This window comes from Puma concolor, chromosome B3 (assembly GCF_028749965.1).
Source record: "Puma concolor isolate L17-30 chromosome B3, mPumCon1.1.hap2, whole genome shotgun sequence".
NCBI classification, from domain to species: domain Eukaryota; kingdom Metazoa; phylum Chordata; class Mammalia; order Carnivora; family Felidae; genus Puma; species Puma concolor.
Window position 1 is genome coordinate 41475126 of NC_141672.1, and position 27966 is coordinate 41503091.

Sequence of the window (27966 nt, forward strand, 5' to 3'; positions counted from 1 at the left end):
ATTTCAAGAATATACAAATTCAGAAAAGTGAAACATACCAAAAAACAAAAGCAAATCAGGCTGGCCTCAAACTTGTCACATGATATGCAATAATGAAGTCATGCCTATACATGTTGAGAGTAAAGGGGAATATTCCCAGAATTCTATACCCAGCAAAGCTGGCATTTATATGTGAAGGTAATAGAAAAGGTATCATCAACTATGACAGCATTAAACAAGTATCATCCATGTACCATTCATGAACAACCTATTTAAAGCCAAAATGATGTCACCAAGAGATTAATCAAAACCAGAAACTCAGTAATGGAGATGTCATAATATAGAGGACTTTGGGGTGGGCAAAATATGCTAAGCAAATACAGGTGACCCTTAAGAAGGAGATTACTTAAGAGATAATGACAAGTCATAGAGATGAACTTAGTTTTAAACCATAGAAAGTATATGTTTGCGTGGCTGGGTTTTTCATTAATGATCTGCACAGGTCCACTTATACACAGATTTCCTTTTTATAAATACAGTACAGTACTATAAATGTATTTTCTCTTTCTTATGAGTTTTTTAACATTTTTTCTTTAGCTTATTTTATTATAAGAATATGGTATACAACGCATAACATGCAAAATATGCACTAATCAACTGTTTATGTTTTCAGTAAGGCTTCTAATCAGCAGTAAGCTATCAATAGCTTTGGGGGAGACAAAAGTTATATGTGAGTTTTTGGCCACGTGGAGAGTTGGTACCCCTAACCTCCATGTTGTTCAAGGGTCAACTGCATAACAAAAGTCAAGGGTTGAGATTTTAATTTCAGACAAAGAAAAGCATAAGACTAAGTCAATAAATACGATTGTCTTTTTTTAATTGATGAGAGTGTACTCTAAAATTATAACTTCCAAATTTTATGGGCTAAATATTTTTATGCCAGATAATACAGAACAATCTTTCAAATATACTATATATTGAAATCAAGACTATATGCTCTGTTCAAACATGCTTAAAACATTAGTTAAAAACCAAGCATTTACTTGATTGTATACTGGAAAACGAAAGGGGTAAAATTTCCTAACATACTCCCACCCATCCTACCCCAGGACCCCTCTCCCCTCCAAAAAAGAAAAAGAAAAACAAATGACACAGACCATACTATCTGACTTTACTACAATAACAGTAGATGCTGGTAGCAGTAAAGAAAGAAGAACACTTCTGAGACCTGGATATTGCTTTAAATAGGTAATAAACTTTGCACCGAGTTTGTATATTTTTAGAATTATAGGATATTTAATCCTATATAATCCAATAATAATGAGAAAAACCTTGTATCAATTTTAATGAGATGTGACCAAACCTTACTCAGGAAAACTCACACTTCCTTAGTAAAAAAGTAAAAATCAGCATACTAAACATCAACTCAATAAGTAAAAAGAACAACCACACACACCTACACACAAGACCTATGGAGAGAAATATATTAAGGAATATATTAAGAAAAATTAAGGTAAGGGGCGCCTGGGTGGCTCAGGCGGTAAGACCTCAGCTCAGGTCATGATCTCACGGTTCATGAGTTTGAGCCCTGCATCAGGCTCTGTGCTGATAGCTCAGAGCCTGGAGTATGCTTCAGATTCTGTGTCTCCCTCTCTCTGTTCCTCCCTCTCTCACACTCTGTCTCTCTGTCTCTCTCTCTCAAAAATAAACATTACAAAAAAAAAGAAAAATTAAGGTAAATATGATGTTATAGGAGGAAAATACGAGTAAAAATAGGTTAAACCACTAGTCTAAGAAAAAATATTATACAAAATTAGAAATCAAACAAACTGTACTTGCCTCACGGATAGGTGTTTTTTTTTTTTATAAAAACACACTGTACAATTCTTTGCCAATAAATTTGAAAATATGGAGGAAACAGGCAATGTTCTTAAAAATAAATTATCAAAATTTTTTCAGGCAGTTATGAAATACAGACCAGTAACTCTGGAACAAAATGAGAAAGTTATCAAAGAACTAAAGAGCTCTAGGGTTCATGAAAAATAAAATAAAAAAAACATAAGAACCATTCCAGGGTAAAGAAGACCAAAGAGATATAGGTGTAATGTATAATAGTGCACTGGCTTATACATATTTGTGTGTGCAAAAAGAACACGCATGAGTATACACACAAAAGGAAAAAAATAAAACTTGTAAAACAAATGTGGCAAATGTTAATTAGTCATTCAGGTTAATATTAAAGTTCGCTGTACTTTTTTTCTTAAAATTTTGTTAATTTAAATTGTTTTCAAAATAAAGTTATTAAAAACAAAAGTGTATCAGATAATATCACGATCAATATCTTACAAGCCTTAAAAGAAATAGTAATAATACCCAATTTACCTAAATTACCTAAAGAACAGAGAAAAAAGCTTCCCATTTCTTTTTACAACCTACCATATTCCTGATTAAAAACTGAAAAAGACAGCGCCCAAAAATACAACTACAGTCTGAACATATTAATACAGAAGCAAAAAACCCTAAGTAAAATATGAATATATATTACAAATCAACAAGTAGAGCTCATTTTAAGAATTTAACTATGAGCCAACATTTAACAACCTATTAACATGTCATCTTCTTAAAAAAAGTTCAAAGAAAAAAAAACACATGATCATCTCTTCATATGATAAAAGGGATCTGATAAAATTAATTCCATAATATAACATATATTTGAAGCCAAAGAGGACACACAGTGATTAGGACAATTCCCAGGAAAAAAACGAATACAGGATACCTGCTCTTATCCTTTAGCAATGTCTAGAAATGGTGATCAATACAGTTAACACTTTTTTAAAGGTGTAAAATTATGAGACGAGATAAAATTGCTATTTGCAAATAATAATTATGTCATGACAAACTCAAAATCTAAAACATTTTTAGGAAAAAAAGTTCAGTAAGGTTATCTGATTACAGAAAATCATATAAGAAAACTATTAATAACCACTTACAAAATAAAGAAAAAATGCCAACAAAAGTATATCTGAATATATATTCAAAGAAATATTCAGGACCTTTAAGAAGAGAGCCTCAGGGGCGCCTGGGTGGCTCAGTCAGTTAAGCGTCTGACTCTTGATTTTGGCTCATGGCATGATCTCACACATTTCTGAGATCCAGCCCTGTGTGGAGTGTGCTTGGGATTCACTCTCTCCCTCTCTGTCTGTCCTTCCCCCAATCACATGCATGCCCAAGTGTTTTTTCTCTATATAAATAAACTTAAACCCCCCCCCTCCCCCCACAAAAAAAGAAAAGAGCCTCAGAATAAAAGACACTTCTATTTCTGAGACAGGAAGATTCAATATTACAAAGACAGTTATCCTCACTTTATTAACCGATAAATTCAGTGTAACCACAACTGGGTCCTTTTGTTCCCAGACCTTGATGAAATGATTCCAAAATTCTTATGAAGCAATAAATGTTTGAGAATATCCAAAACATTCTAAAAAACATTAGCACCTGCCATACATAATATTAAACAATTTCAAATTATGGTAATTAAGAGGGAATACTATTGCAGGAATGAACTGATCAGTGGAATAGAATTGAGACTCCAGAAAGACAACTGTGCAAACAAAAATTCAAAAAAATGGTGTTAAAACAGCTGGCCTATTCTAATCCTCCCCTCTCCCATGGCAAGTAACTGAATCCCTATCACACAGCTTAAAATAAATATCAGGTAATTAAAGATTTAAGCTTGAAATACTAATAATAAAACAATACAAGTGCATCTAGGCAAATATTTCGATAATCTTATAGTAGGAAAGGACTTTCTGAGTATGACATTTTTTTGCCATTGTGGCAAAAAAAGACTCTACAGGAATAAAAAGCAACTCCAGAGGAATAAAACTTCTACACTATAAAACCAGGCTTATAAAGTTGAAAGGCAAGTATCTTTGAAATAACTATTTGCAGGGGTGCCTGGGTGGCTCAGTCAGTGAGCGTCCGACTTTGGCTCAGGTCATGATCTCACAGTTCATGGGTTCAAGCCCCGCATCAGGCTCTGTGCAGACAAGCTCAGAGCTTGGAGCCTGCTCTGGATTCTGTTTCCCTCTCTCTCTTTGCCCTCTTCTGCTTGTGCTTTGTCTCGCTCACTCTCAAAAATAAAATTAAAATAAAATGAAAAATAAATTTAAAAAAAATTGTCCATACAAATGGACAATACATGGAGTAATAAGCAAGCTCGCTAGCCATTAAACATAAATTCATTTTTTACACATTATTAAAGATTAAAAATTTATAATGTCCACTATTGGCAAAGGAATACAAAAAATATGCTTCTCCTAGATAAAGAGTAAACAGCCATCTTTCTAAAGGATATATATGACACACATTAATTTTAAATGTTGATCGCCCTTTAAATGGTTTTGTATATTCACACTCTGAAGTGCCCTTCTACTACAGAAGTATTTTTAAATAAATGAACTATAAAATAAAATTAAGAAGACCAAGCCACTTGCTAAAGATAAATTCTTGAAATACAAAGCTCTTTGTGAAGCTGAAACTATGAGCCTCCTGGGTTCAACTCCCAGAGATGGACAAGAGTCTACATCCTGTAGAGATAGTAACAGAGATTAAAAATGCCCTGTGCAAGGCTGAAACAGAATTCTACCTCACTGAAACTAATGCCTGGGACGGAAGGGCTCTGCTGCCTGTAAAAGGAGCTGGAAAAGGCTACTTACTAATCCTTACCTGGGGCTATACTTTGAATGAAGTTAGGTGCCCAGTGAGCAGAAGTATAGAAATCTTTTAGTCTGTCTTTTCTTGGGAGAGATAAGGCTGATTCTGATGCTATTGAGAACCAGGAACCACACCTCCAATATAAGACATGGTTTCAGACTGGACACCCTAGGGCCAAGATGTGGGCACATACAAAAACACTGGATAAGGGCGAAAACAAAAAACTTCTAACATGAGAATGCAAAACCGAATTCCAAAACACATGAGGGGAAAAAAAAAAACAACTAACATGGACAAACAAAACAATAGACATGAAGAGGGAAAAAATTTTAAACAGAAACCAAATCAGAATAGGTGGCTATTAGAGACAGAGATCCTGAAAAGGAAAAAATATTCACTGAAAATTAAAACAACTGAGGCCATGTGAACTCTAGCTGAATAAAGTCAAGAGGGTAATTAGTAAATTGAAAACTGATACTTAGGTAGTATCTGGAACATAACACAGAGATTAAAATGAACACCACAAAAGCAATATTCAAAAATTTAGGGGCACCTGGCTGACTAAGTCAGTAAACCATGTGACTCTTGATCTCAGAAATCTAAGTTCAAGTCTCATGTTAGGTGTAGAAATTACTTAAAAATAAATTTTTTAAAAAGACGTCTGACGGGGCGCCTGGGTGGCGCAGTCGGTTAAGCATCCGACTTCAGCCAGGTCACGATCTCGCGGTCCGTGAGTTCGAGCCCCGCGTCGGGCTCTGGGCTGATGGCTCAGAGCCTGGAGCCTGTTTCCAATTCTGTGTCTCCCTCTCTCTCTGCCCCTCCCCCATTCATGCTCTGTCTCTCTCTGTCCCAAAAAAATAAATAAAAAAAAAATGTTAAAAAAAAAAAATTTTTAAAAATAAAAAAAAAGACGTCTGACTTCGGCTCAGGTCATGATGATCTTTTCGAGCTCCGCACCAGGCTCTGTGCTGACAGCTCAGAGCCTGGAGCCTGCTTCTGATCCCGTGTCTCCCTCTCTCTCCGCCCCAACCCACTCGCATTCTGTCTCTTTCTCTCTCAAAAATAAACATTAAACATTTTTTAAAAAGAAAAATATAAAGGTTAGAGAATTTTCTAGAATTGAAAGATACTCGTCTTTAGATCAACAATGCATCAACCACGTATTTCAAGGAATACTTACATACAGCACAGCATACACATATCTAGGCATATGAGAATGTGTTTAGAATAGTAATATTTATATCACACTTAAAAACAGGACTCTGTCCTATATACATTTTACATAGATTAATGTAATCACTGCTACAACCCCCCCACAACACAGATAACATCTCATTATCTCTGTTTGCAACTTGCCAAAGGTCACACAGTGGTGACAGATACAGAAAAGGAATCTTTTTAAAACTATCAGAGAGAAAAATTATATACAAAAGCCTAACAGCTAGGTAGAAACCAGACTTCTCAGGGAGTCAAGTTTCATAATACAATGAAATAATACCTTGAGGGTACTAATAGGAAAGGGGGGTACCTATTAGCCAAAAAGTCTTTATTTGCTAAAAAAGAAAGAAATGTATAAAATATACTTTCAGACAAAAACTACAGATATCTACAGGCCACACTCTGTTATTAACAATATTACTAAAGGATATACTTTAGCAAGAAAGGTAAATCCAGGAATGAGATATAAGGAACAGTTAAGCATAATAAAATATATTGGCTGATTACATTAGGTGTTAAATATAAAAAAGAAAATGACTTTTTTATGCTACAAAAAGAGGAAATAAAATTATAGACAGTTATACAGAAGATAAAGGAATGTTGTGTTTAATCAAATATGAGCTCACAGAAAAAAAAAACTCACCAAATATACAAGGAAACAGGCTGCCATGAGTAGGAGTTAACATGACAAATATAAGATATAAAATAACTACGTAAGGAGTATTTAACAAGATTTTTCTCTCTCTCTCTCTCACACACACACACACACACACACACGAAAATGAGAAGAAATTATTTAAAAATCACCAGGCAAATTGGGAAAGAATTAAATGCCACTTTTGGAAATTAAGAATTAAAAATTTATTTACTTATTTTTAATATTTATATTTGAGAGAGAGAGAGCGCACGCGCACAAGCGGCGTGGGGGCAGAGAGAGGGAGACACAGAATCAGAAGCAGGCTCCAGGCTCTGAGCTGTCAGCACACAGTCTGACACAGGGCTTTAACTCATGAGTGCCGTGAGATCATGACCAGAGCTGAAGTCAGACGCCCGACTGACTGAGCCACCCAGGTGCCCCGAGAATTAAAAATTTTTTAAAAGAATTAAAAATTTGTTGATAACAAAATTTCAAAGGATGACAACAGACTAAAAACGAACGCAATAAATGTAGTTGACTGATTTGAAGAAATAAATAAATAAAATTATGTTCACTTCAAAAAAACCTACAACCAGGGGCGCCTGGGTGGCGCAGTCGGTTAAGCGTCCGATTTCAGCCAGGTCACGATCTTGCGGTCCGTGAGTTCGAGCCCCGCGTCGGGCTCTGGGCTGATGGCTCAGAGCCTGGAGCCTGTTTCCGATTCTGTGTCTCCCTCTCTCTCTGCCCCTCCCCCGTTCATGCTCTGTCTCTGTCCCAAAAATAAATAAAAAACATTGAAAAAAAAATTAAAAAAAAAAAAAAAAAAAAAACAACCTACAACCAAAGGATGAGGGAAAGGGGAAGGAGAAATAGAAAATCAAATTCTCCATAAACAGAAAGTAGCATAAATAGTCCACATAAGTAGGTTCTTAGAAATTTAAGACTTGGACATTGTATGACCCCTGAAAGCCCAGGAACTATTAACTAATCTCTCTCTGTTGATGTCAACTCCCTAGAACATGGTAGTAGTAGCAGAGTTCTTTATACTCTATAATCAATATTTATTCCACTATGAAATCAGAAAACACCAGTAAAATAATGGTACCTTACTCTATACATACAGCTTAATCTCATTTAACAAACGCTCCTCTAGTATCTCATATTTTATTTATTTTTAATTGTGTATGTGAGAGAGAGAGAGCACAGGCAAGCAGGGGAGAGGGGCAGAGGGAGATAGAGAATCTTAAGCAGGCTCCACACTCAGCACGGAGCCTAACATGGGGCTCAATCCCACAACACTGGGATCATCACCTGAGCCAAAAATCAAGAGTCAGATGCTCAACCAAGCCATCCAGGTGACCCATTATCTATTTTCTAAATATACATAAATCATAGTCTCTAAATTTGTACATCTTTATTTATTTTTATTTAATTATTTATTTTTGAGAGAGAGAGTGCAAGCAGAAGAGGGGCAGAGAGAGAGGGAGACCCAGAATCTGAAGCAGGCTATAGGCTCTGAGCTGTCAGCCCCCCACCCCCCATGTGGGGCTCAAACTCACAGACCACAGATCATGACCTGAGTTGAAGTCAGACTCTTAACCAACTGAGCCACCCAGGCAGCCCCATCTTACTTCAGTTAGAAGTTTCTTATAGGGTCCATTAGTTTGCAGCTCATAGGGCTAAGACCTCCGGAATGTTGCTCCAATCTCCCTCAGACCTAAAATATTTTCACAGGTTTCTTATTAAATATTCTTTTAGGGACGCCTGGGTGGCTCAGTCAGTTAAGCGTCCGGCTTCCACTAAGGTCATGATCTCATGGTTCGTGAGTTTGAGCCCCATGTGGGGCTCTGTGATGACAGCTCAGAGCCTGGAGCCTGCTTTAGATTCTGTCTCCCTCTTTAGATTCTGTCTGCCCCTCCCCTGCTCATGCTCTGTGTCTCTCTCTCTCCTTCAAAAATAAACATTAAAAAAAAAAATTTAAATATTCTTTTAATAAAGCTCAATCTGATAGTTAAATCAACAAATAACTGTACTCTTAAGTTTCTCCTACAATATAACCTATAAAAGAATTATGCAGATTTATAATAGAGTTCTTTTGAAAAGAAACACGTCCTTGTTATTAAAAAAATTATTCACACATTTTATAAACTTAGGGTTCCAATACTAAAAACATTTAAATCATATAACATATTTCATGTTAAATAATGAATCTCAATTGTTCTAAAGAAAACTATCTTCATCACCTGCTCCTTTAAAAAGTTATATACAAATACAGTACGCAATATTTTTTTTGAGAGAGAGAGTGGGAACAAGCACGAGTTGGGGAAGGGCAGAGAGAGGAGAGGGAAAGAGAGAATCCTAAGCAGGCTCCACACCCAGCACGGAGCCTGATGCAGGGCTGGATCTCACCACTGTGAGATCATGACCTGAGTGGAAATCAAGAGTTGGATACTTAACCAACTGAGCCACCCAAGCACCCTGGCAATATTTCTGATAAGGAACTGAATATAGGGTTTTAAATATGTCATCCAAAATGTAAAATACACGCACAAACAGTTCCCATCAGTTTTGTACTCCCCTCCTCCCAAATTTTGACTTTGCTTATTATAGGATTTTACTCCTTTAAAACTTGATGTAGGACTGTGGCTCTTTGGGGGCACGTTTAGCAAATGCTCTTAAAATCCTACTGACAATTCTAATCCAACCAGAAGGCCTCTGATCTATCAAATCAAATCTTCTTTGGCAGAAGCAACCTCTCAATTAGCGTGATTCTGCCCCTCCAATTTGAAATTCTAGGGGGGACAGTGCCATTCAATTTTCTGTGGAATATCTCTGAACAATAATCCCAAGATAATAAGGGTTTCCCATGCTGCACTGGTTCAAACCTGAAGATCTTCAAACAACCCCCAAAAAACAAAAAACATACAAACAAACAAACAAAACCATGACTATAGTTAAGCTTCAAAGTTCCTATACAAAGTTATGCAAACAAAATATATCAAGGGCATTAAATCTCATCAGAAAATGGAATTATCATTTGTGTCTCACTGACATTATGACTAAAATTCAACATTCAGAACTGAGAACTTAAAAAAATTCCTTTCTTCTACTACATTATAACATCTTTGCCTTTTCTTCCCTCTAGGTCTTATTCTCTCCTACACAGCCTCCAAGTTTTATTCTTGTATCTACAAATTCAGTCTCCTTGCAAACTTTATACCATTTCTCTTCCTGTTCTTACAACCTTGATCACAATCTGTTCTATTTTCCTGTTCTTGCCTTTAATTGTTTCTCATTCTTGGGTTTAGGGGAGTAAGAAGGTAGAGTTCAGGCAAGTCAGCTGCGAGGGGAAACATTTCAGTGAACTCATCAAGATTGAGTTTACAAGGTAGAAGAGAAATGGCTACTACACACACTTCAGGGAAAGCTGAGGGGCTACTGAGCAACCCACAGTACTGGAGATAAGGACTAATGGTACATGTTCTTTGAAGTTTTAATACTAGTGAAGAGCCTGATTCTTGGTTTAAATTTGGATACAGTCTTCCAATTACTGAATAATTTTTCCTGGTCAGAGGACAAGGAAACCACAATTATTCAAGCTATAAAAGGAGGCTACATTATTCATCACTGGTTATCTCATAAGATATACAACATGCTTATAAACTGATCAAAAAGTTATCTAAGATTGCATTTATATGAAATATCAAAAAAAAATCTATAGAGACAAGAAAGTAGATGAGTGGTTGACAAGGGCTGGGGGAGAGGAGAATGGGGAGTGACTGCTAATGAGTATAAAGTTTCTTTGGGGGAGATATAAATGTGCTAAAATTAAATTGTGGTTAATGGTTGCACAATTCTGCGAATACGCTAAAAACTACTGAGATACAAACTTTAAATGGGTCAATTTTATGCTATGTGAGTTATATCTCAATAAAGACTGTTCAATAAAGCCATTTAAAAAGATGGTTTTACACGGTTTTCTGTATCTATATTTTATTTTGCATAAAAAGATTATTTTTATTTTTTTCCAAGTTTATTTATTTATTTTTGAAAGCAGGCGAGAGAACGAGTGGGGGGAGGGACAAAAGAGATGGGGAGAGAGAGAATCCCAAGCAGGCTCTGAGCTGTCAGGGCAGAACCGGATGTGAGGCTCATCTCACAAACCCTGAGATCTTGACCTGAGCCAAAATCAAGAGTCCAGCGCTTAACTGACTGAGCAACGCAGGTGTTCCTGCATTAAAAGATTTTTAAAGATGACTATAGATTATATGGGACAACATGGAAAATACTACATTAAAGTTTTTCAAAGATTATCTGAAAACTTCCTTAGCTGCCCAATATTTCATCTTACAGCTTCAACTAAATATTGACTTCACTCTTTGATTTAAATTATTTCTTCCAAAAAACCGAATTTCATCCAGAGGAATTATAATGCAAAAAGACTGTTACAGAATTAAATAATACCTAAATTTAAATGTCCTAAATTAAAACCTTAAAAATGAAATTTCAAAAAGCAAACCAAAAGTGACCAAGCAAACCAAGCAAAATAAGTCAAATACAGCTCTTCTATGCTAAATAGCATTTCCATGAAGTCCATGACACAGGTCATTTTTTTCCGACCAAAAATTATTCAAAAATAATTAGTCTTCGCTGAATTAGGTAAAAATATACAACTACCTTGGGGGTGCCTGGGTGGCTGAGTTGGTTAAATGTCTGACTCTAGATTTTGGCTCAGGTCATGATCTCATGGTCCGAGATCTAGCCCCACGTCAGGCTCTGCACTGAGCAGGGAAACTATTTGGGATTCTCTCTCACCTTCTGCCCCTCCCTTGCTAATGCACACACGTGCTCAATGGCTCTCTCCCTATCAAAGTAAATAAATAAACTTAAAGAAAAATATACAACTTACCCAAACCATAGTTACTTTGTGCAGGCTATGAGCAGCAGTCTCAATTTCACATGGTGTGTGCAAGTCAGAGCTTGTTGCTTTTGATGTTTCCTCCATGTTTTCTCACAATTTATTTACTTTATTTTTAAATTTTTAAAATTTTTATTTATTTATGGGGGGGGGGGGTGGAAAGCAAGGTGCAGGGGGAGAAAAAGAATCCCAAGCAGGCTCCATGATCCAACGTGGGGCTCGATCCCAGGACCCTGGGATCATGACCTGAGCTGTAATCAAGAGTCAGTTGCTCAACCCAGTGAGCCATTCAGGTGCCCCATATTTCATGATTTTTTAATGTGTCAATATCTTCTAGACATGTGCTGTGATATGAACTACATGCTCCATAAGGTAGTCTTATTAAACTTCTAGGTATGTACTGCATAATTTTTAAAAGTAAACTTTAGAAGTACATAATTACCTGAAAAGTATCTAAGCTCAATTTAGTTTGAGGTTTCTAGTGACTATAAAAATTAGACACTGACCTATTTTCACTAACAGCTATAGTATGAGCAAAACATTGAAAAGACGTGGAAAACATGGAGCTATTTAAAGTTTTCTAAGAATGTTCTATAGTATTCACAATTTCAATTTGCCTCATCTGTCAACTATTGCAAATTTCTCAGTTTTGAGTAACTGTCTACAGAAGTGGATTCAATTTCCAGTCTGTTATTTTTTAATCCTTGCATATTTGAGGATTCAGACTCAGACTGACCTAGAAAATAACTGACTCCCTTAGCCAATCCATCCTTTTTCCTTTTGCTTAAAATAAACAAACCCCCGTGTGACTGAGCATTTATATGTTTGCTGATAACCTGAAAGAAGCGGAAATAAAACTTACTTAATATTTAAGACAATAAAAGATTTATTGTCTTAACAATATGTAGCAATTCTAAGTATTTTACACAAAATACAGAAAAGAGGACCAAAAAATATTTGCCTCTAAGAGAAAGACTTCGGTCCATACATTTCAAAACAGATTCATTCACTGAGTCCACAAGTTTTGATGAGATATTTTGTGTATGGAAAAGGGTGTTGGGGAAGAGAAAACATTTGTTTTTTTTTAAGTGAAGATTCTATCTTTCTAAGAGCTCAAAAAATATATATATCCAACTACCTCCTATACTTGATTAGCCACACCTCAAATGACATGACCTAAAGTGAATTTTTCAATGCCCTGCCACTTCTACTCAGTTCCCTGTCTCAGGAAATAGATCTACCATTAGTCATAAGCTCACAGAATCCTGTATTCTACCCTTATCATAGCACAGAAGACCCTGTGAATTCTCACTCATTTTAGATTGTAAGATCCATGAAGGAAGGGATTATATCTTTTTTGTTCATAGTACTTTGCATATAGTCAGACACTTTAATATGTAGGACAAAGGAGTGACAGCCATTATCATGACTTCTCTTTTGTCAACAGAGTTAGGAATTCTTTTCTACCCAGGAAAGGTATTCCCGGACGATGACCTCTGCAAACAAACTATATCCTACCATTTCCATCTTGTTTTTCTACAAAATGCATAATCTAATTTTTAAAATCTCTACAGAAATTTAATTGATTTCTAGTAAGAAAATATTGGACCCTAAAACAAATGTGCAGCCTATTAATCAAAAATCTGATTTTCAGATTAGTGTTCATTAATGACTTTTAAAAGTTTCTTGACATCATTAGTTACATACTCTTATTGTTGAAAAATGCCACAGAAGACACACCAGAGGAAACAAAAGAGAAAGATGTCGTTTTGACTGTAAGTTAGAGCCTATACAGTCTCTTTCCCTGTGCTATTTATCTCCTCAATCAAGTCATGAATGGGTAAAATTTTAAAAGTCTTTTCTATATGAGAAGCAAAGTATAAGGTAATTAAAAAAAATTTTTTTTAATGTTTATTTTTGAGAGAGAGAGAGACAGAGCATGAATGGGGGAGGGTCAGAGAGAGAGAGGGAGACACAGAATCTGAAGCAGGCTCCAGGCTCTGAGCTGTCAGCACAGAGCCTGACGCGGGGCTCGAACTCACGGACCGTGATATCATGACCTGAGCCGAAGTAGGACGCTTAACCGACTGAGCCACCCAGGCACCCCAAGTACAAGGTAATTTAGACACAAAGGAATAATTTCTGAGAGCTAAGAAATCCTCTTTCAATGTATTTTAAACAAAAGTATCTTTAACTTAGTCTGGGAGTTTTACTGTATAAAATGAATTAATCTCATTTGCACTTAAGGAGCTCCTTATTCTATTGACTATAGCAAACCATTACACTAGATCACACTACACCGCTGACTAGTAGAAGTACAGTACTTATACTATCAGGAAGCATTTACATAGATAGAGAAAAATGAAGATGACAGATATGGAGTAATTAATATAGGGTTAAGTTGTGGGTTGACAGCAAAACAAAATCTGCTATTTCTAAGATCAGCCCCTAACATCCCAAACAGGCTTACACACTCTCAGCAAGGATAATAACTACTGTTTTAAATAGTGAAAATTTTATTTACTATCTATTTACATTCTAAAGCATAATGGCATACTGCAAAGATGTTTTTCTAAAGCCTGGTAAGCAATCTGTAAACAATTGTAAACCTTGTAAACAATCCTGTTTGCAAAACAAGAGAAGAAGAACCAATATATAGCCACTCATTGCTTACCCTTAATATTTTCATTTCTGAAATTTGGTAACAAAGGTAAGTAAGCAAGTTGCATCTCCTATAGATATAATGTCAAATTAGATGCACTTTTCTACCACTCACACTAAAGAAAAGGAGCAATACTTAAAAAACAAAAACAAACAAACAAAAAAAGCCAAGGCCTTTATTCAGTCAGTAATGAATTACATTCTTAGAAACACCAGAATAGTTCTTGAATAACATATTAAGAGAAATAATTAAGCTACATATAGCATGACTCAAAACACACAAAAAACCCATTTATCTATCTACATCCCTGCCTGAGATAGTCATAACACAGATTTGAATAAAAAGAATGAGCCTAAATTTAAAATGGATTGTATGTGACCTATGTTCTCATAGTTTGCTATATTTCTGGCTCACAATCAATTTTCTTTGTCATGTGTTCATCAGAAAGTAAGCAAGGAGACTACAAGGATTAAACAATCCAATATTGAACATCTACTTAAAACAAATGAAACCTGGTCCTTGCTTTCAAAGATTTATTTTTAAAAAATCTTAATAATGAAATATTCCATTTATAGTATAACTTTTACTGTAAGCCCAATTAGGTAGCTTGTGCTATATTCTTAAATTCACTAAGAATTCTTCTTAAATTCACTAAGAATTTCATTTGAATAAAGGAATGATGAAATCATGTCAGTGGGTTGCAAAGTAGTGAACATAAGTAAGGTAAAATTGCATGTGGCTTGTGGTACCAGTTATATTATGCCTTTATCTTATATTCTTTTTATATAACAAAATTTAATAGTTCTTGGTAAAAAGCTCCTTTTAAAAAAAAAAAAGATTTTATTTTTAAGTAATCTCCACATCCAACAGTGGGGCTCAAACTCACAATCCAGACATCAAAGGTCACATACTCCATGGACGTGAGCCAGCCAATGGCCCCAGTACTTGGTAAAAAGCTCTAAACAGAGCTGACATGATGTGACATATGACACTATACTTTTCAAATTTAGTGTACATGTCTACCTCAGACCCAGCTCAATCACAAGATTCACTCATTGAGTATGATGGAAATGCAGTTATAAGCTTCAAAATCAAAGATTTTCTTTGTATCTATTTATTTAGAGAGAAAAAGAGAGAGCGCGTGCATGAGCAGGGGAAGAGCAGATAGAGAAGGAAAGAGAGAATCCCAAGCAGGCTCAGCACTGTTAGTGCAGAGCCCGATGTTTGGCTCGATCCCGCGAACTGTGAGATCATGACCTGCGCTGAAATCAAGAGTTGGATGCTTAATCAGGGCACGTAGGTGGCTCAGTTAAGCATCTGACTTCAGCTCAGGTCATGATCTCACAGCTTGTGAGTTCAAGCCCCATGTCGGGCTGTGTGCTGACAGCCTGGAGCCAGGAGCCTGTTTCAAGTTCTGTTTCTCCCTCTCTCTGCCTCTCCTCCCCCACCTCCCCCCACAATGCTGTCTCTCTCTCAAAAATAAATGAACATCAAAAGAAAAATTTTTTTTTAAAGAACTGGATGCTTAACCAACTGAGCCGCTCAGGCACCCCAGTATAATCAAAGATTTTCTAAACCATCACAACTGCCAACAATTTCTTTTAGCAGAAGCAATAAAACTGCATATATATAACAACTATGAGAAGTCCAAGGACATGTGTTTAGCTTCTGTTACTAGCTGTGAAACTGAACAAGTAACTTAACCTGTCTCAATTTCCTCATCTGTTAAGATACAACTAACAGTAGTATCTACCTCATATACAGAAATATGAAGATTTAATGAGATAGTAATTAAAAATTTTCTATGATAATGCCTGGCATACTGCTCAATAATATTAGCTATCAGTGTTAGTAGCTAATGTTAAAGCTAGAAAAACTTAAAAGGCACACAAAGAATCAAATTTATGATTCTGGTCTCATTAGTATCATACCTCAATAAAGGAGTCTAAGCAGCCACAGACTATCTATATAAAATTATTCATTTTAAAATTCAATAAAGGAAATTTTACTATGCATTTTTCAAATACTGGAAATAGTTTAACAGTTTGATATGGTTTAAAGTTTAGCTTTAAGGTTCATATGAACAGACTATTCATAATGTTAGACATTTATTTTGGTTTAAATTAAATCAGTTGAGTTATCTCCCATCTTTAACTAATACATCATCTAATTACTGTGATTCCACCACTCCGGTTAAAAGGTTGCCTAGGTCATAATATCTGCAAATATAACTCTGGAAAGAGATGCAAGATTATGAATGTCCTATTAACCCTTAACTGGAAATTAAAATGAAACCATTAGGTCTAGAATCAACCTAATTTTCTACACCAACGTAAGAACTCTCCCACATTTCTGATTTGTATGATCTTCACACTTAAATATCCAGGTTCAACGAAAATAATACATAGGAAGAAAAGCAGCAATGTCCACTACTTGAAAGCTCTTAACTTTTTCCACCACCTCCAAAGCAATCACTCCCACTCTCAGGTAGATTGTGCCTACTATTTACAAAATATCTGAGTATCTACTATCCACAAGGTCCTGTGGCAGGCTTCAGGGATAATAAAAAGCTATTGTATTTTCCCCGTCAGAATTTGTAATTAAACTGAACAATTATAATTACAACACAGACACCTAGCAGTATACTATTAAAGCCACACAAATAATACAATAGATACTACTATAGAAGTACAGAGAAATGAGAGATGAAACATTGTGATCAGAGAAGGCTTTGTGGGAGAGGAAATACTAGAAAAGAGCTTTGATACAGAGGAAAGCAAAAGCTGGAAAAGGAAGGGCAAGAATTCCAAGCTACCACTTAGCATGAGTGACAGACAATCCACTGAGAGAAAAGTACAGGGTGTGTTCTAGAGATGGAAAGTGTACCAGTTTGGCTGAAATAGATCAGTCCTGAGGTTCAGTCATGGAAAGTGTCAAAAGCCCAACAAAGATTTCTGAACATGGAGGAAAAGGGAATCACTGAGTATGCGGAGCAAAGAAATAATATGGTGCGAATAGTTTATTAGGACGGGGTTTGTAATGGTTTATAGAATGGGGGAGGGAGATGCAGCACAAGATGAAAGTGGGAAAGACCAGCTGGAGTGCTGAAACCATGGTCTGGGTATGAAGTGACAAGACCTGTAGTATTTCAATACAATTTTTCAACCTTAAAGGACACAGGAGCCACCTGAAAACCTTAATATATTTATGTAAAGACTCCCTATTTTTTTTTTTTTACAAGAACTGGTTAATTAGAATAATTTAGTTTTCTCACTCTCTCACATTTTTTTTCCTGTAGCAGTATCTTCTTGCCCATTTCTAATCATAGACTGTAACTCCTCTTCAAAATAGCAACCCTTGTCTTTCCTCACTTACTGATCACTCTAGTCTAAACATTCACGGTTGCTTTATTACTCTTATTCTTTATCCTCTGTTTAACTGTCTATTCCCACCTAACCACTAACTCCAAACCCATGACCTCTCCAGCTTCATATAATCAAATAGATCTAATCATACTCTCTTCCGTTACCTCTTAACTTTTTCACTTTTATAGATATATATAAGTTCTATATGCCTACAATCTTTACAACTTCTTCTAAAGTCTCTACTCAATCTCTTATAGTATGGCTTTCAGGTTCACTGCTAAAACTGTGCTCAAAGACTCAGTAAGTCTCTATTCCTGTATCTCAAGATTTCACAAACTCAATAGCAGCTACTGTTTATCTAGTACTTTCTTCATGGTAGAAGAAGTATTTTACACAATCATCTCACTTAATCTTCAAGAATATCTTATAAGAAAGACTTTTCCATATGACAAAGAAAACTAAGACTTAGAGAAATCAAGTGGCTTGCTCCAAATAACCCCACTAGGAAATTCTACCACCTTCTCCCCTCTAAAGCCTTTAATGTGGTTGTATTGACTGTACGTACATAGAAACATTTCCCTTAATCCTTCATTAAGGATACCAACCATTTGAGAATTTAATATTGATTCCATTCCTCAATCTGAACAATGATAGGTGAAGACATAAAACTGTCTAGCTCTGTTGACTTCTGAAACTTGGGGAATGACAAAATGAATTTAACTTCTGAATGTTTTCAGAAGACACTCTTGTAATTGATGACTTAATCTGAATCATAGTGTTAACATTCAGCTTTTCAATTTTTGATTCCTAGGAACAAGAAGGCTCATTTAATTGGGACAAATTCACTTAGGAAGATTTTGAAAATACTTTTATATCTACATAGTTCTGATTCTGGCATGTTACTTAGATTCTGAGTCTGTATTTCTTCATTTGTAAAACAGAGATAACATCATATATGTTAGAGGGTTGTGGTGAAAATTAAAGCTTGACAAATAATAAACTATGGCTTTTATTATTCACTTTATCTAGAAGTAGTTTGGTCTCATAGGATTTTAATTTAAATCATACCAGTGACAAAAACTCTAATGACTTTCAATACAGATCCTACATAAACTCAGTCAATGGATTCCAAATAAACATATTAAGAATTATAAAAGCTCAAGCTCCCTTCTTCATCACACATTCAAGGAATGTTTAAAACATCTCTTATTTTATAAACACATGTATCAATAGTCTACTTTATTAATACACATTAACATCTAGTACTTTTCCCTCAGTCTCTTTAACAAATTCTAAAGTCTATTAGATTTTAGATAAAGGTACACAGAAGCTCACCTCTCTTAAACCTTTACTTTCTCTAGCTCCTCCTACCTGCCTCAGCAAAAGAAAAGCTAGGTAAAGAGATTATCTAGGTAGTATATAGATAGCTAGGACTTGCAAAGGTCAAAGTCATCAAGGAATATATTCTGGAGACTCAATCATATACAAAATCTTTACTCATGTAATATGAAGCACATTAGAAAGAGCAAAAGAAGAATACAATCAACCTTTTGATTTTGATATCATTTAACCCAAGCTCCTTTCATATTAGGGCAGTTCGTCATCCCAGATAGAAATTCACTGAATTTCTTGGTTAATAATGCAATAATAGGTGAAGCAACTGAATTTTAAAAATTTTGCCACCAACATTATTTGAAATGTAAGAACACATTCTGGCATAAAATTACTACCCAAGGTACAAGAAGAAACAAACTTTTGCCCAGTTGCCTCATACCTTCCCTTCACCCATCGTCCACATATTTCACAGGGCCACACCTTGTTTTATCTTCTTGCTTAACTCTTATAGGACTCCACTTGAGCCAATTTTCTTACATGGCTGCCTCACTTCTCTGATCTAAGGATGGAAAGTAATCAGTACCACTCAGAGGCAGGTGCTCAGGCAAGAGTTCGATAATCATGGGGGGGGGGAGAAGGAGGAGGAGGGGGATCATCAAAATATCACCCTATAATTAATTATTTCTACATGATCATAGACTTACACCTTAAGAAATTAATCCAGCTCTCATGCGTGAGCACTTCGAGGATAACAAGCTCTCTGTGGACATGTCAGTCTTTAAATTATTAAATAAACATTCATAGTTAAACCAGAATCAGCTACACATTCTGTTGGCCATTATACAGTCTAGGCATAATGTGAACAAATTCAAAGACTGTAAGTTTTTGGTAACTGCTTAGCAATGTTTACAATGTGACAACATGATGTTGCTATAGATTCCTTTGAAAAAAAGTTAGGTATTAGGAAACAAATTTTCACACAAACGTTTATTAACAAGTCAAGACAGCAAAACCCAGCCTGAACTCACAGAAAGATATAATGTGTTCTTATAATGCTCTTCACATCAAACTATCCAGGGTCCTGTGCTTGTTCAAGCCTATAGTCTCAACCACCCTCTGTCTCCGACCTAAGAGTTCTTCCTTCCTCTTTCTCCTAAGAGTTTTTCTAGACTTCCCAATCCCAACAGAAAAATCAATAAAGCCTACCTACAGGACTATCTTCCGTAAAGAAGAATCACAAATTTAAAATTCTTTTAATTAAGACACTTATTTCTAAGTAACACACATCTTTAGAACACTGAAATATCTAAATCCCTGGTACGGTCAAGGCATACTGAATAGACAATGTTAACAGAATAAAAAAATTTAACAACTGGGCATGCATTTGACAATACAGTATACCACTTTAGCTTTACCAATATGCAAAAGCTGAGACTCAAAAGGTTAAAGGATTTGTCCATGGACACAGATATTTTGGAGCACAGCCATGACTAAACATTTCTTATCTCCCAGCGCAGTGTTCCCTTCAACAGGTTATATTGTAATTATGATCATCACTTCAGCCCTTCAATCTAAAATATAAAAAAAAATACAACCTGTGTTTTAAAAAAGAATGTGAAAACAAATTTATGTAAATTTCCACCAAAAAAGAAATTTTGATGACACCAGCATTTAACACAGTTATTTCTCAAATATAATCTGAGATAGCTAGTCAAACCTTACTGGTCTTAATATACCCCTCCCATAATAAAATTACTTCACTGAGGTGAAAAATGTTTGAGGATATCAAATCAAAAATGTCTTAAGCAACTTCCATGTGAAGTTCTCATTAATGGCTGCAACTTGCAACTTAAAAGTAATCATCCCTAGATGACTGAATGTTTATTCAGATATATGTGAGTTATACATAAGAACAGAACTACAACACGAGGCCAGGGATGTGACTTTGGGCTTCAATTTTTTGACCAAAGAAACATTAAATCAAAGGTAACATCTAGGATTAGAAAATAGGCAGTGGGGTGGGTCACCATCTCTCTAATCAGTTTTCTACTCTGTAAAGAGTTACAGAAATGCAGTACCTGTAAAAGGCCCAATATGTTAAAAAGATAAAAGCTGTAAAAGGGAAGTTGTTCCAATTAGAGAGGAATTGGGGAGTAAGCCCAGTTGGACTCCTGTGAGCTCTGGAACTCAGAAAGCTCAGCAGAGTACAGTTTAAATAAATAAATCCTCTGACTCTTCAGAGCTCTTTGCATCTTAAAAAAAAAAAAAGTGGTTGTGTTTAAAATCCCATCGTGCGAGTTTGAAAAGATTAAGCCTTTTTCCTCAGAACCATTTTTTTAATTTCGAATTTCTAATACCTATATCCCATTGATTTTTACACCTCCCATTACTCTTCCAATCACTTCTTACAATTCACTCGGCTCATTATTCCAATTAGCAGAAAATTCAGTGGGGAGGGTAGGGGCGGCGCAGATTTCTTTGGACAACGTAAGAACGACCTTTGTGGATTTGTAAATCCCATGCGGTGCTTGAGAAGAGAGAAGGAAAAAGACCTCACTCAGGTGGGTGATGAAATGTTCAAAACGTATCTAAACCGCGGTTGCTAAAAGGCTCTCCACAGCCAGCTGTCTTTCAAGAAAATATTTAAAATCTACAGGCAGAACAGAACCATACCTCAACCATCAAACTCTGACGTTAAGAACTTTTACCAATTTACACAGTTAAAAATACGAGAAGAAATCAGTGTGATTTACTCCAATGCATTTGTTCGATGCCTTAATAATGAATGAACTGGAGGCACCACAGACTGGAGTTCAGAAAGAGCCTCACTCTCAGCTCAGCCCCCCTATAAACCTGAAGCAAACCGTCCAGAATTTGGTGCCTCGAGGCTAAGTCCGGTCCAGAGGAAGCCAACCCCCTTCTTTCTCCCGGCCTCCCTCCCAGGGGTTGGAGCCCTGGGCGGCCCGGCGGGCAGGGGCGGGGGGGGGGGGGCAGGGGGCGGGCGCCGCGACACCCCACTCCTCGCCCCGGAAAAAAAGTTCCGCCCGCCGCTCTCGAGCCAGGATGGCCTGCGGCCCTCGCCCGCGTCGCGGCCACGAACACCCGCCCGGCCTCGGCGGCGGGAGGGTCGCGCCCCCTCCCCGCGCCGCAGCCACCAACACTCCGCCCCCGCCTCCCTGCCGCCACCGCCCTCGCGGAGCGTTAACCCCTCGCCGCCCGCCGCCCGGCTTCGGGAAGGAGGCCGGGCCAGGGGGTGGAGTTGTCGTGTCTCCTCCCGGGAGCGCCCGGGCAGACGCCCGGCTTGTTTACAGGCCCCAGGCCCAGGCCTGGCCGCCACCGCCGCCGCGCAGGCCCGCGCCGTCCGCCCGCCCGCCCTCGGCCCAAGCGTCGCGCTTACCCGGAGCAGCCGCGGGCGGGCAGGTCCCTGGTCGGCCAAGGCAGCGGCGGCGACGGCGGCCGGGGAGGGGGCTGGAAGGGGGTCACCGCGGCGGCCGCCGGCCAGGTCAGGCCGGGGAGGGGGCGGAGGAGAGGAGGAGCCGGGCTGCGTCCGGGCCCCCGGCTCTCGGCGCCCTCGCGACTCAGATCATCCGGGCGTTGGAGCGGGAGGCGGAGAGCGGGTCCCGGAGGAGGAGGAGGAAGAGCCAAAGATTCATCGCTTTCGCGCCCCACCTGCCTGGCGCCCCCCCACCCCCCCTCCCCAACCACCCGTTCTGGCGCTGCAGCCGCCCGAGCACCCGAAGCTGCGGGCCGGGCCGGCGCCGAGACCACTGCTCCCTCGCTCCCGCGCGCGCTCCCGTCCCTAGCGCCGCCGCCACCGCCGCCTCGAGCGCGTCCCCGCGCAGGCGCGCTCACGACGGCGCCGTGCGGCCCCTCCCCGACTCCTCTGTCAGCCCCGCCCCGGCGGCTCAGCGGCCGCTACAGCTGCGGCGCGGCGGAGCAGCTGGAGAGACCCGGATGTCGTTGGGCAGGAACTGCGGCGAGGGCCGGCAGGCGGGGGAGGGGCGGCCGCAGATGACATCACTGCCCTACCCTGCTTCTCTCGCCGCAGCCCCCTCGCGGCCAGGGCCCCAGGCGAAGGCCGAACGGAGCATCCGAATGCCGGATCAGAACCGGCACTGGGGTCGTTATGCCCCCCGGCGTTGGGGGCTGGACAGAGTGTGTGAGTGTAAGGCGCCCCGGCCGTCGAGAGCTTCTCCAAGCCCGACAGTCTGTCCAGCCGGGACTCGGGAGCTCCCCCTTAGGGCGTCGGCTCCTCCCGCCCCGGCGCTTCCACTTGTCTTAAATACACACCCCACTCCCTGCAGAGACGCCGTTCTCTGAACACCGAGGACCGACCTCTTTCCGGCGCAGTCGCGGCCTGGTTGCCGCCTCGCTGCTGTGGTTTAAACGCACTGTTGGATACAGGCTGCGGCCAGACCCCCTCCCCCTGGGCTCTAAGCCACCCTCACCAGTGACCCTGGGAGCCCCACGCAGGTGCTTCTGCTACAACACACCTCGAGTCCCGAAGGCCAGCAACACCCTACAAGCACCCATTCACACGCGAATGCAACCGATACACGGGGCACATGCTCTGAGTTTCTGGCAGGTTTTCCATCTGTAGGTCATCAGATTCCACATTGTATTTATTTGCACATGTTAGACAGTCACGTGATTCTGTCACAGGGGACCTCCTACGACCTCCAGCGAGGTTTAAGGAACTAAAGATTTTTCAAAATCTGGAGGATAATCAGAAACGTAACAGCTGTTTCTGTTAAGAGTTAGAGATCAACTGAACCTAATTGAAACTGCACATGCAGGCGGCCACAATCCAGTTTAGCTAGCTGGTCTACGGAAAACCGACCCACGCTGTTTGCAGACGCCGGGATAGAATGACAAACCCTAGGCGGCCAATGAATCAGAACTGGGAGCAGTACATCACCAGCACGAGTTCCCATTGGCTGGGGTGCCTTTCCCTTTCTTGTCAGAGGCTTAACCTGTTCAGGGATTTGACCTATACCACATTTGCTGGAAGAGAAGTTTAAAAGCAAGATCCGCGTTTTAAAAAGATGCTCTTGTATATACAAAGAAAAACCAAATAAATAGTTCAGTGTAGGAGGCAGGTACTTTAAAAAGAACACCTGAAAATATTAACCAAATTGTGTTCTGGCCAATAAAAAGGTTAGTATGTGATGAGTCCTATCCGTTTTTATCTGAGGAACTCACTGTAGCAATTTTTACATTGCTACTTACTATCTCCTAAAACCACTTTGCCCCACACCTCCTAGATCAAGAAGCAATCTATTTTTTCTTTTTGTCATTCAACGAACACTTAGCTGTTTTTGAAGCTGTGAAAGGCATTTCCAATTTTTTCTACATGACTTTTTTTGAGGAAGTTTCTGTTCCTTTCACGTTTAGGCCTGGAACCTGACAACAGGATAAAACAGTATCACCAAATAGTCACTGGAAGGCCCATTCTTCAAAGAACCCAAAAGTCACTCCACCCAATATCTATGGTGTTTGAATTTCTTAGAGTAAGATGATGATGGATCTTTTCCAGGTATACAACGTGAAAATAAAATTCACTTATGCATTTGGTCCCAGTATCATCTGAGGACACATTTCCTAATTGCTTCTCCATACACTTGCCAAAAAAAAAAAAAAGGAAATTAGATCAAAGATCTTTGAAACTGTTCTGTATTGAAATCCTTAATACTTCAGACAAGTAACAGCATGATTTGCATGCTAGTGGACTCATTACCATTCTGAAACTGAAAAGCCCATGTGGCAACCACCATTTGAAGTGCCCTTGGAAAACAAATTTTCTTATTCATAAGGCAGAGCCCGGACAGCCAATGGCAGTAGTGGACCACAGTGAACTTGAAGGGCTTTCCTATCTTTCTGCTTCCTTCGTTCAGGCTCCCATATCTTTCTTCTCTCTGTTCTACACTTGGAGGAGAATCTGGGTCAATTATAGCAGAAGAGGCAGAAAAATAGAAAATATGAGCATAAAGAGATTTTGAAGAAGGCTGCACAGTGTACCACAGACTGCTGATAAAGTTGTACCTTCCTACTATTTCTTATTTCTGGATACAGCTTGCAGGGACATTTTGGTATGAACTAGGAAACTCATGGGTTATAAGCTAACATTTTAAAGTTTGGAACAAAGATATCTTAGTATTGTCTGAATAAATATGCTCGATCTTAGGGGCGCCTGGGTGGCGCAGTCGGTTAAGCCTCCGACTTCAGCCAGGTCATGATCTCGCGGTCCGTGAGTTCGAGCCCCGCGTCGGGCTCTGGGCTGATGGCTCAGAGCCTGGAGCCTGTTTCCGATTCTGTGTCTCCCTCTCTCTCTGCCCCTCGCCCGTTCATGCTCTGTCTCTCTCTGTCCCAAAAATAAATAAACGTTGAAAAAAAAAATGCTCGATCTTATAATATCCCCCTCCTTATTATTATACTAAATATTATGTTTCCTAAATATGCTATGGGCAAAACCCAACTATTTAGAAGGGAGGAAAGGACATTGAAAAAAGAGAGTTAAAAGTTTTCTTTTTGTTTGAACTACAAGGCTTTGCTTGGGGCTCCTACACATATTTGGAATGTTCATAGTGAGTTTCTGTGAAACATCAGTGAGCATATATTCCCATAATTGTTTTTTAGTAATTTTTATAGGTACAACACAATCCTACTCTGCATCAGAAATCTGTTTACATTACAATTACCAAAGAGGAAGATTTTCTGAAAGATTGGCTTTCAAGTCCTGAATTTAACTGTATGTGATTAGCCTAGTAATTGGGAGGCATGCGGTGAGGATGGGGGTGGGGGCCGAGGTGAGGAGTCTGAAGTTCAATCTGGTTAACAATAACACTCTCTCTTCTTTCCCTCCACAATCTTAATTTAAAGTGAAGGTTAAATCACTTGTTCCCAAATTACTATTGTGAATCCACCCAGGAGAGTCACCCATGAGACATCCTGGCTTGGGCCTCTCAAAATAAGGGTCGCCCTTTAAGTGACCCCTCTAGGAAGCACCTGAGAATTCCCCTCGCCTCAGCCATCCATCCTTTCCCACTGAAGTCAGTCACTCACTACTCAAGAGTCACAAAGTCAAGCAGAATGAGATCCAACTCTTCCTCCTCCACCTTCATTACCTGTTCCGCGTTTCTTTCTCACATATAACCTCTTCATATGTCTTCCTCTTCTCTCTTTTCTCATCACTCTTCTCCCTTTCTTCTGTTCTTTTTTGATCTCCTTTGTCCTTCTTTTCCCCATTCTTCTCTTCTCACTTTTTCTTATCTTAGCCCAAATTACAGCCTCTGCTACGCACTTTCTCCTGAAGCAGTACAAATCAGTGGATAGTGCCCCTAAACTAATTTTGTTGGTGGGGGGTGTACCCCCCACCCTGGTCCTATTTTCTCCATCGTCCCCCTCCCCTTGCACCATGTCAAGTCATGAAACACTTAGGTCTTTAAAGGACTGTCACAGAATGAGAAGGATTAGAGAATCCTGCCCTGTGTGACATCACTGAGGCAGCTCCATTAGGGTGGAGCAGACTCGAGCCAGCAGTCTTGTGTTGCCACTGTGACTCCTCCTAGGCCTTTTGAGGGAAGTGCAGGCTGCCATGAACACCACAGGCGAAGGCTTGGAGAGTCTTTAGAGGAGGCTATCACCTCAAGAGAACTGTATATGGCCACAGCTCCACAACATTGGTGTGGATCCTTTCAGACAAATTCATTTGTTCAACAGATAGTTATGGTATGCTAGGCTGGAAGTAGATAAGGATATGAATGGGCAAAAGTCCTAGCCCTCAAAGATCTGATATTATAATCAGGGATATAGATACAAAAGCAAACAAATAAGGAAATTAAGATTGTGATCAGTGCTATGAAGAAAACAGATTGGGGAGATGATTTGAAACAGGTGTTCAGAGAAGACCTTTGTAAGAAGGTAGCATTTGAGCTAAAGGATGAGGAGGAGTTAACTTTGCAAAGAATCAGGGGAAAGCTTTCTTGGCAGAGGGGTCAGCATAGGCAAAGGGCCTGATGTGGGAAGACTCTGGCAGAAAAGTTGTCTACAGGCCAAAGAGAAGTTCAGCAAGCATAAGGTATACATTTTTTATAAAGGCAATCAAGTTTAGAATTTCAACTTGGGATATTTGGGATACTTAATCAAATTCACGTAGAAACCACCTTCAACAGAGGGGCATGATCCATACAAAATAACTTAGTGAATTTGTGTGGCCCCAAAAGGAAAGCAGCTTGAAAAATCAAAATTACAAAATCAAAAGATCTTTATTCAATAATTAAAAATAAGAAGCATTCTATAACCCCAGGGAGAGATCCCCTCAGACAATCCAACAACAGCTAGAAATGAGTAAAAAGAATCTCTTTTCTCCCAATATAGATAGCTACTCTCAGTAAGTGAAGACTAGCAAAAATTTGGACTTCTCAGAAACAGTTTTTCTGGGTTTACTGTCTATGGTAGGCATTACTGAAGATCTCAAACCATATCTTTGAAAGCTGCAACACATTTTGCATCCTTTTTTCTTTTCATGTTTGTTTTTGAGAGAACACACATGCGAGCAGAGAGAATTCCGAGCAGGATCTCTACACTGTCAGCACAGAGGCTGATGTGGGGGTTTGAACTCACAAACCATGAGATCATGACCTAAGCCAAAATTAAGAGTCACATGCTTAACCATCTGAGCCACCAAGCTGCTCCCCCCCCCCCCATTTTGTATCCTTACTGGTGGTGGCCTGGTTGAACACCAGTGATGAAATGATAATCATAATAAAGACTTTTTTCTGTGTCTGGCTCTGCAGTTTTCAAAGCACTCTCACTTAGACCAACCAGTTTAATGCTCACAACATCCCTTGTGGGTAGGCAGGGCAAGGACTGTTGTTCTCATCCTTTCCAGAGGAGAAAATGAAGTGTCCAGTAGCAGCAATCCAGGGGCACCAGAAGTAATGGCTGGTGCCCAGATTTTCCCCTGCATCCTACAGATCATCTCTAGCTTTTACATGCCAGTAATAAAGGCAGCAAGGAGACTCAGCGGAAACTGTATGGGCTTAGAGTCAACAACGGTGTGTGGAGCTGGCTTCTACTAGCATTGAGAGCACACTTAGATTTTCAAGGAGTTTGCCAGTAGTTTGTTAAATAAAGC

General features: G+C 39.1%; 1 protein-coding gene across 2 annotated transcripts in view; it reads right to left on the reverse strand.

The window, feature by feature from the left end:
- PPM1A (protein phosphatase, Mg2+/Mn2+ dependent 1A) overlaps positions 1–26256 on the reverse strand; it is a 52265-nt gene extending 26009 nt beyond the window's left edge. Inside the window, exon 1 of one of the 2 annotated variants that reach the window (XM_086709619.1) lies at positions 25955–26256. In XM_086709619.1, coding sequence (XP_086565745.1) covers positions 25955–26246 — 292 coding nt within the window. In that variant the 5' untranslated portion in view covers positions 26247–26256. Of the gene's footprint in view, positions 1–22227; positions 22366–25954 lie in introns of those variants that run through there. The other variant, XM_086709620.1, reaches the window with a different exon arrangement.
- Positions 26257–27966: the final 1710 nt, after the last annotated feature.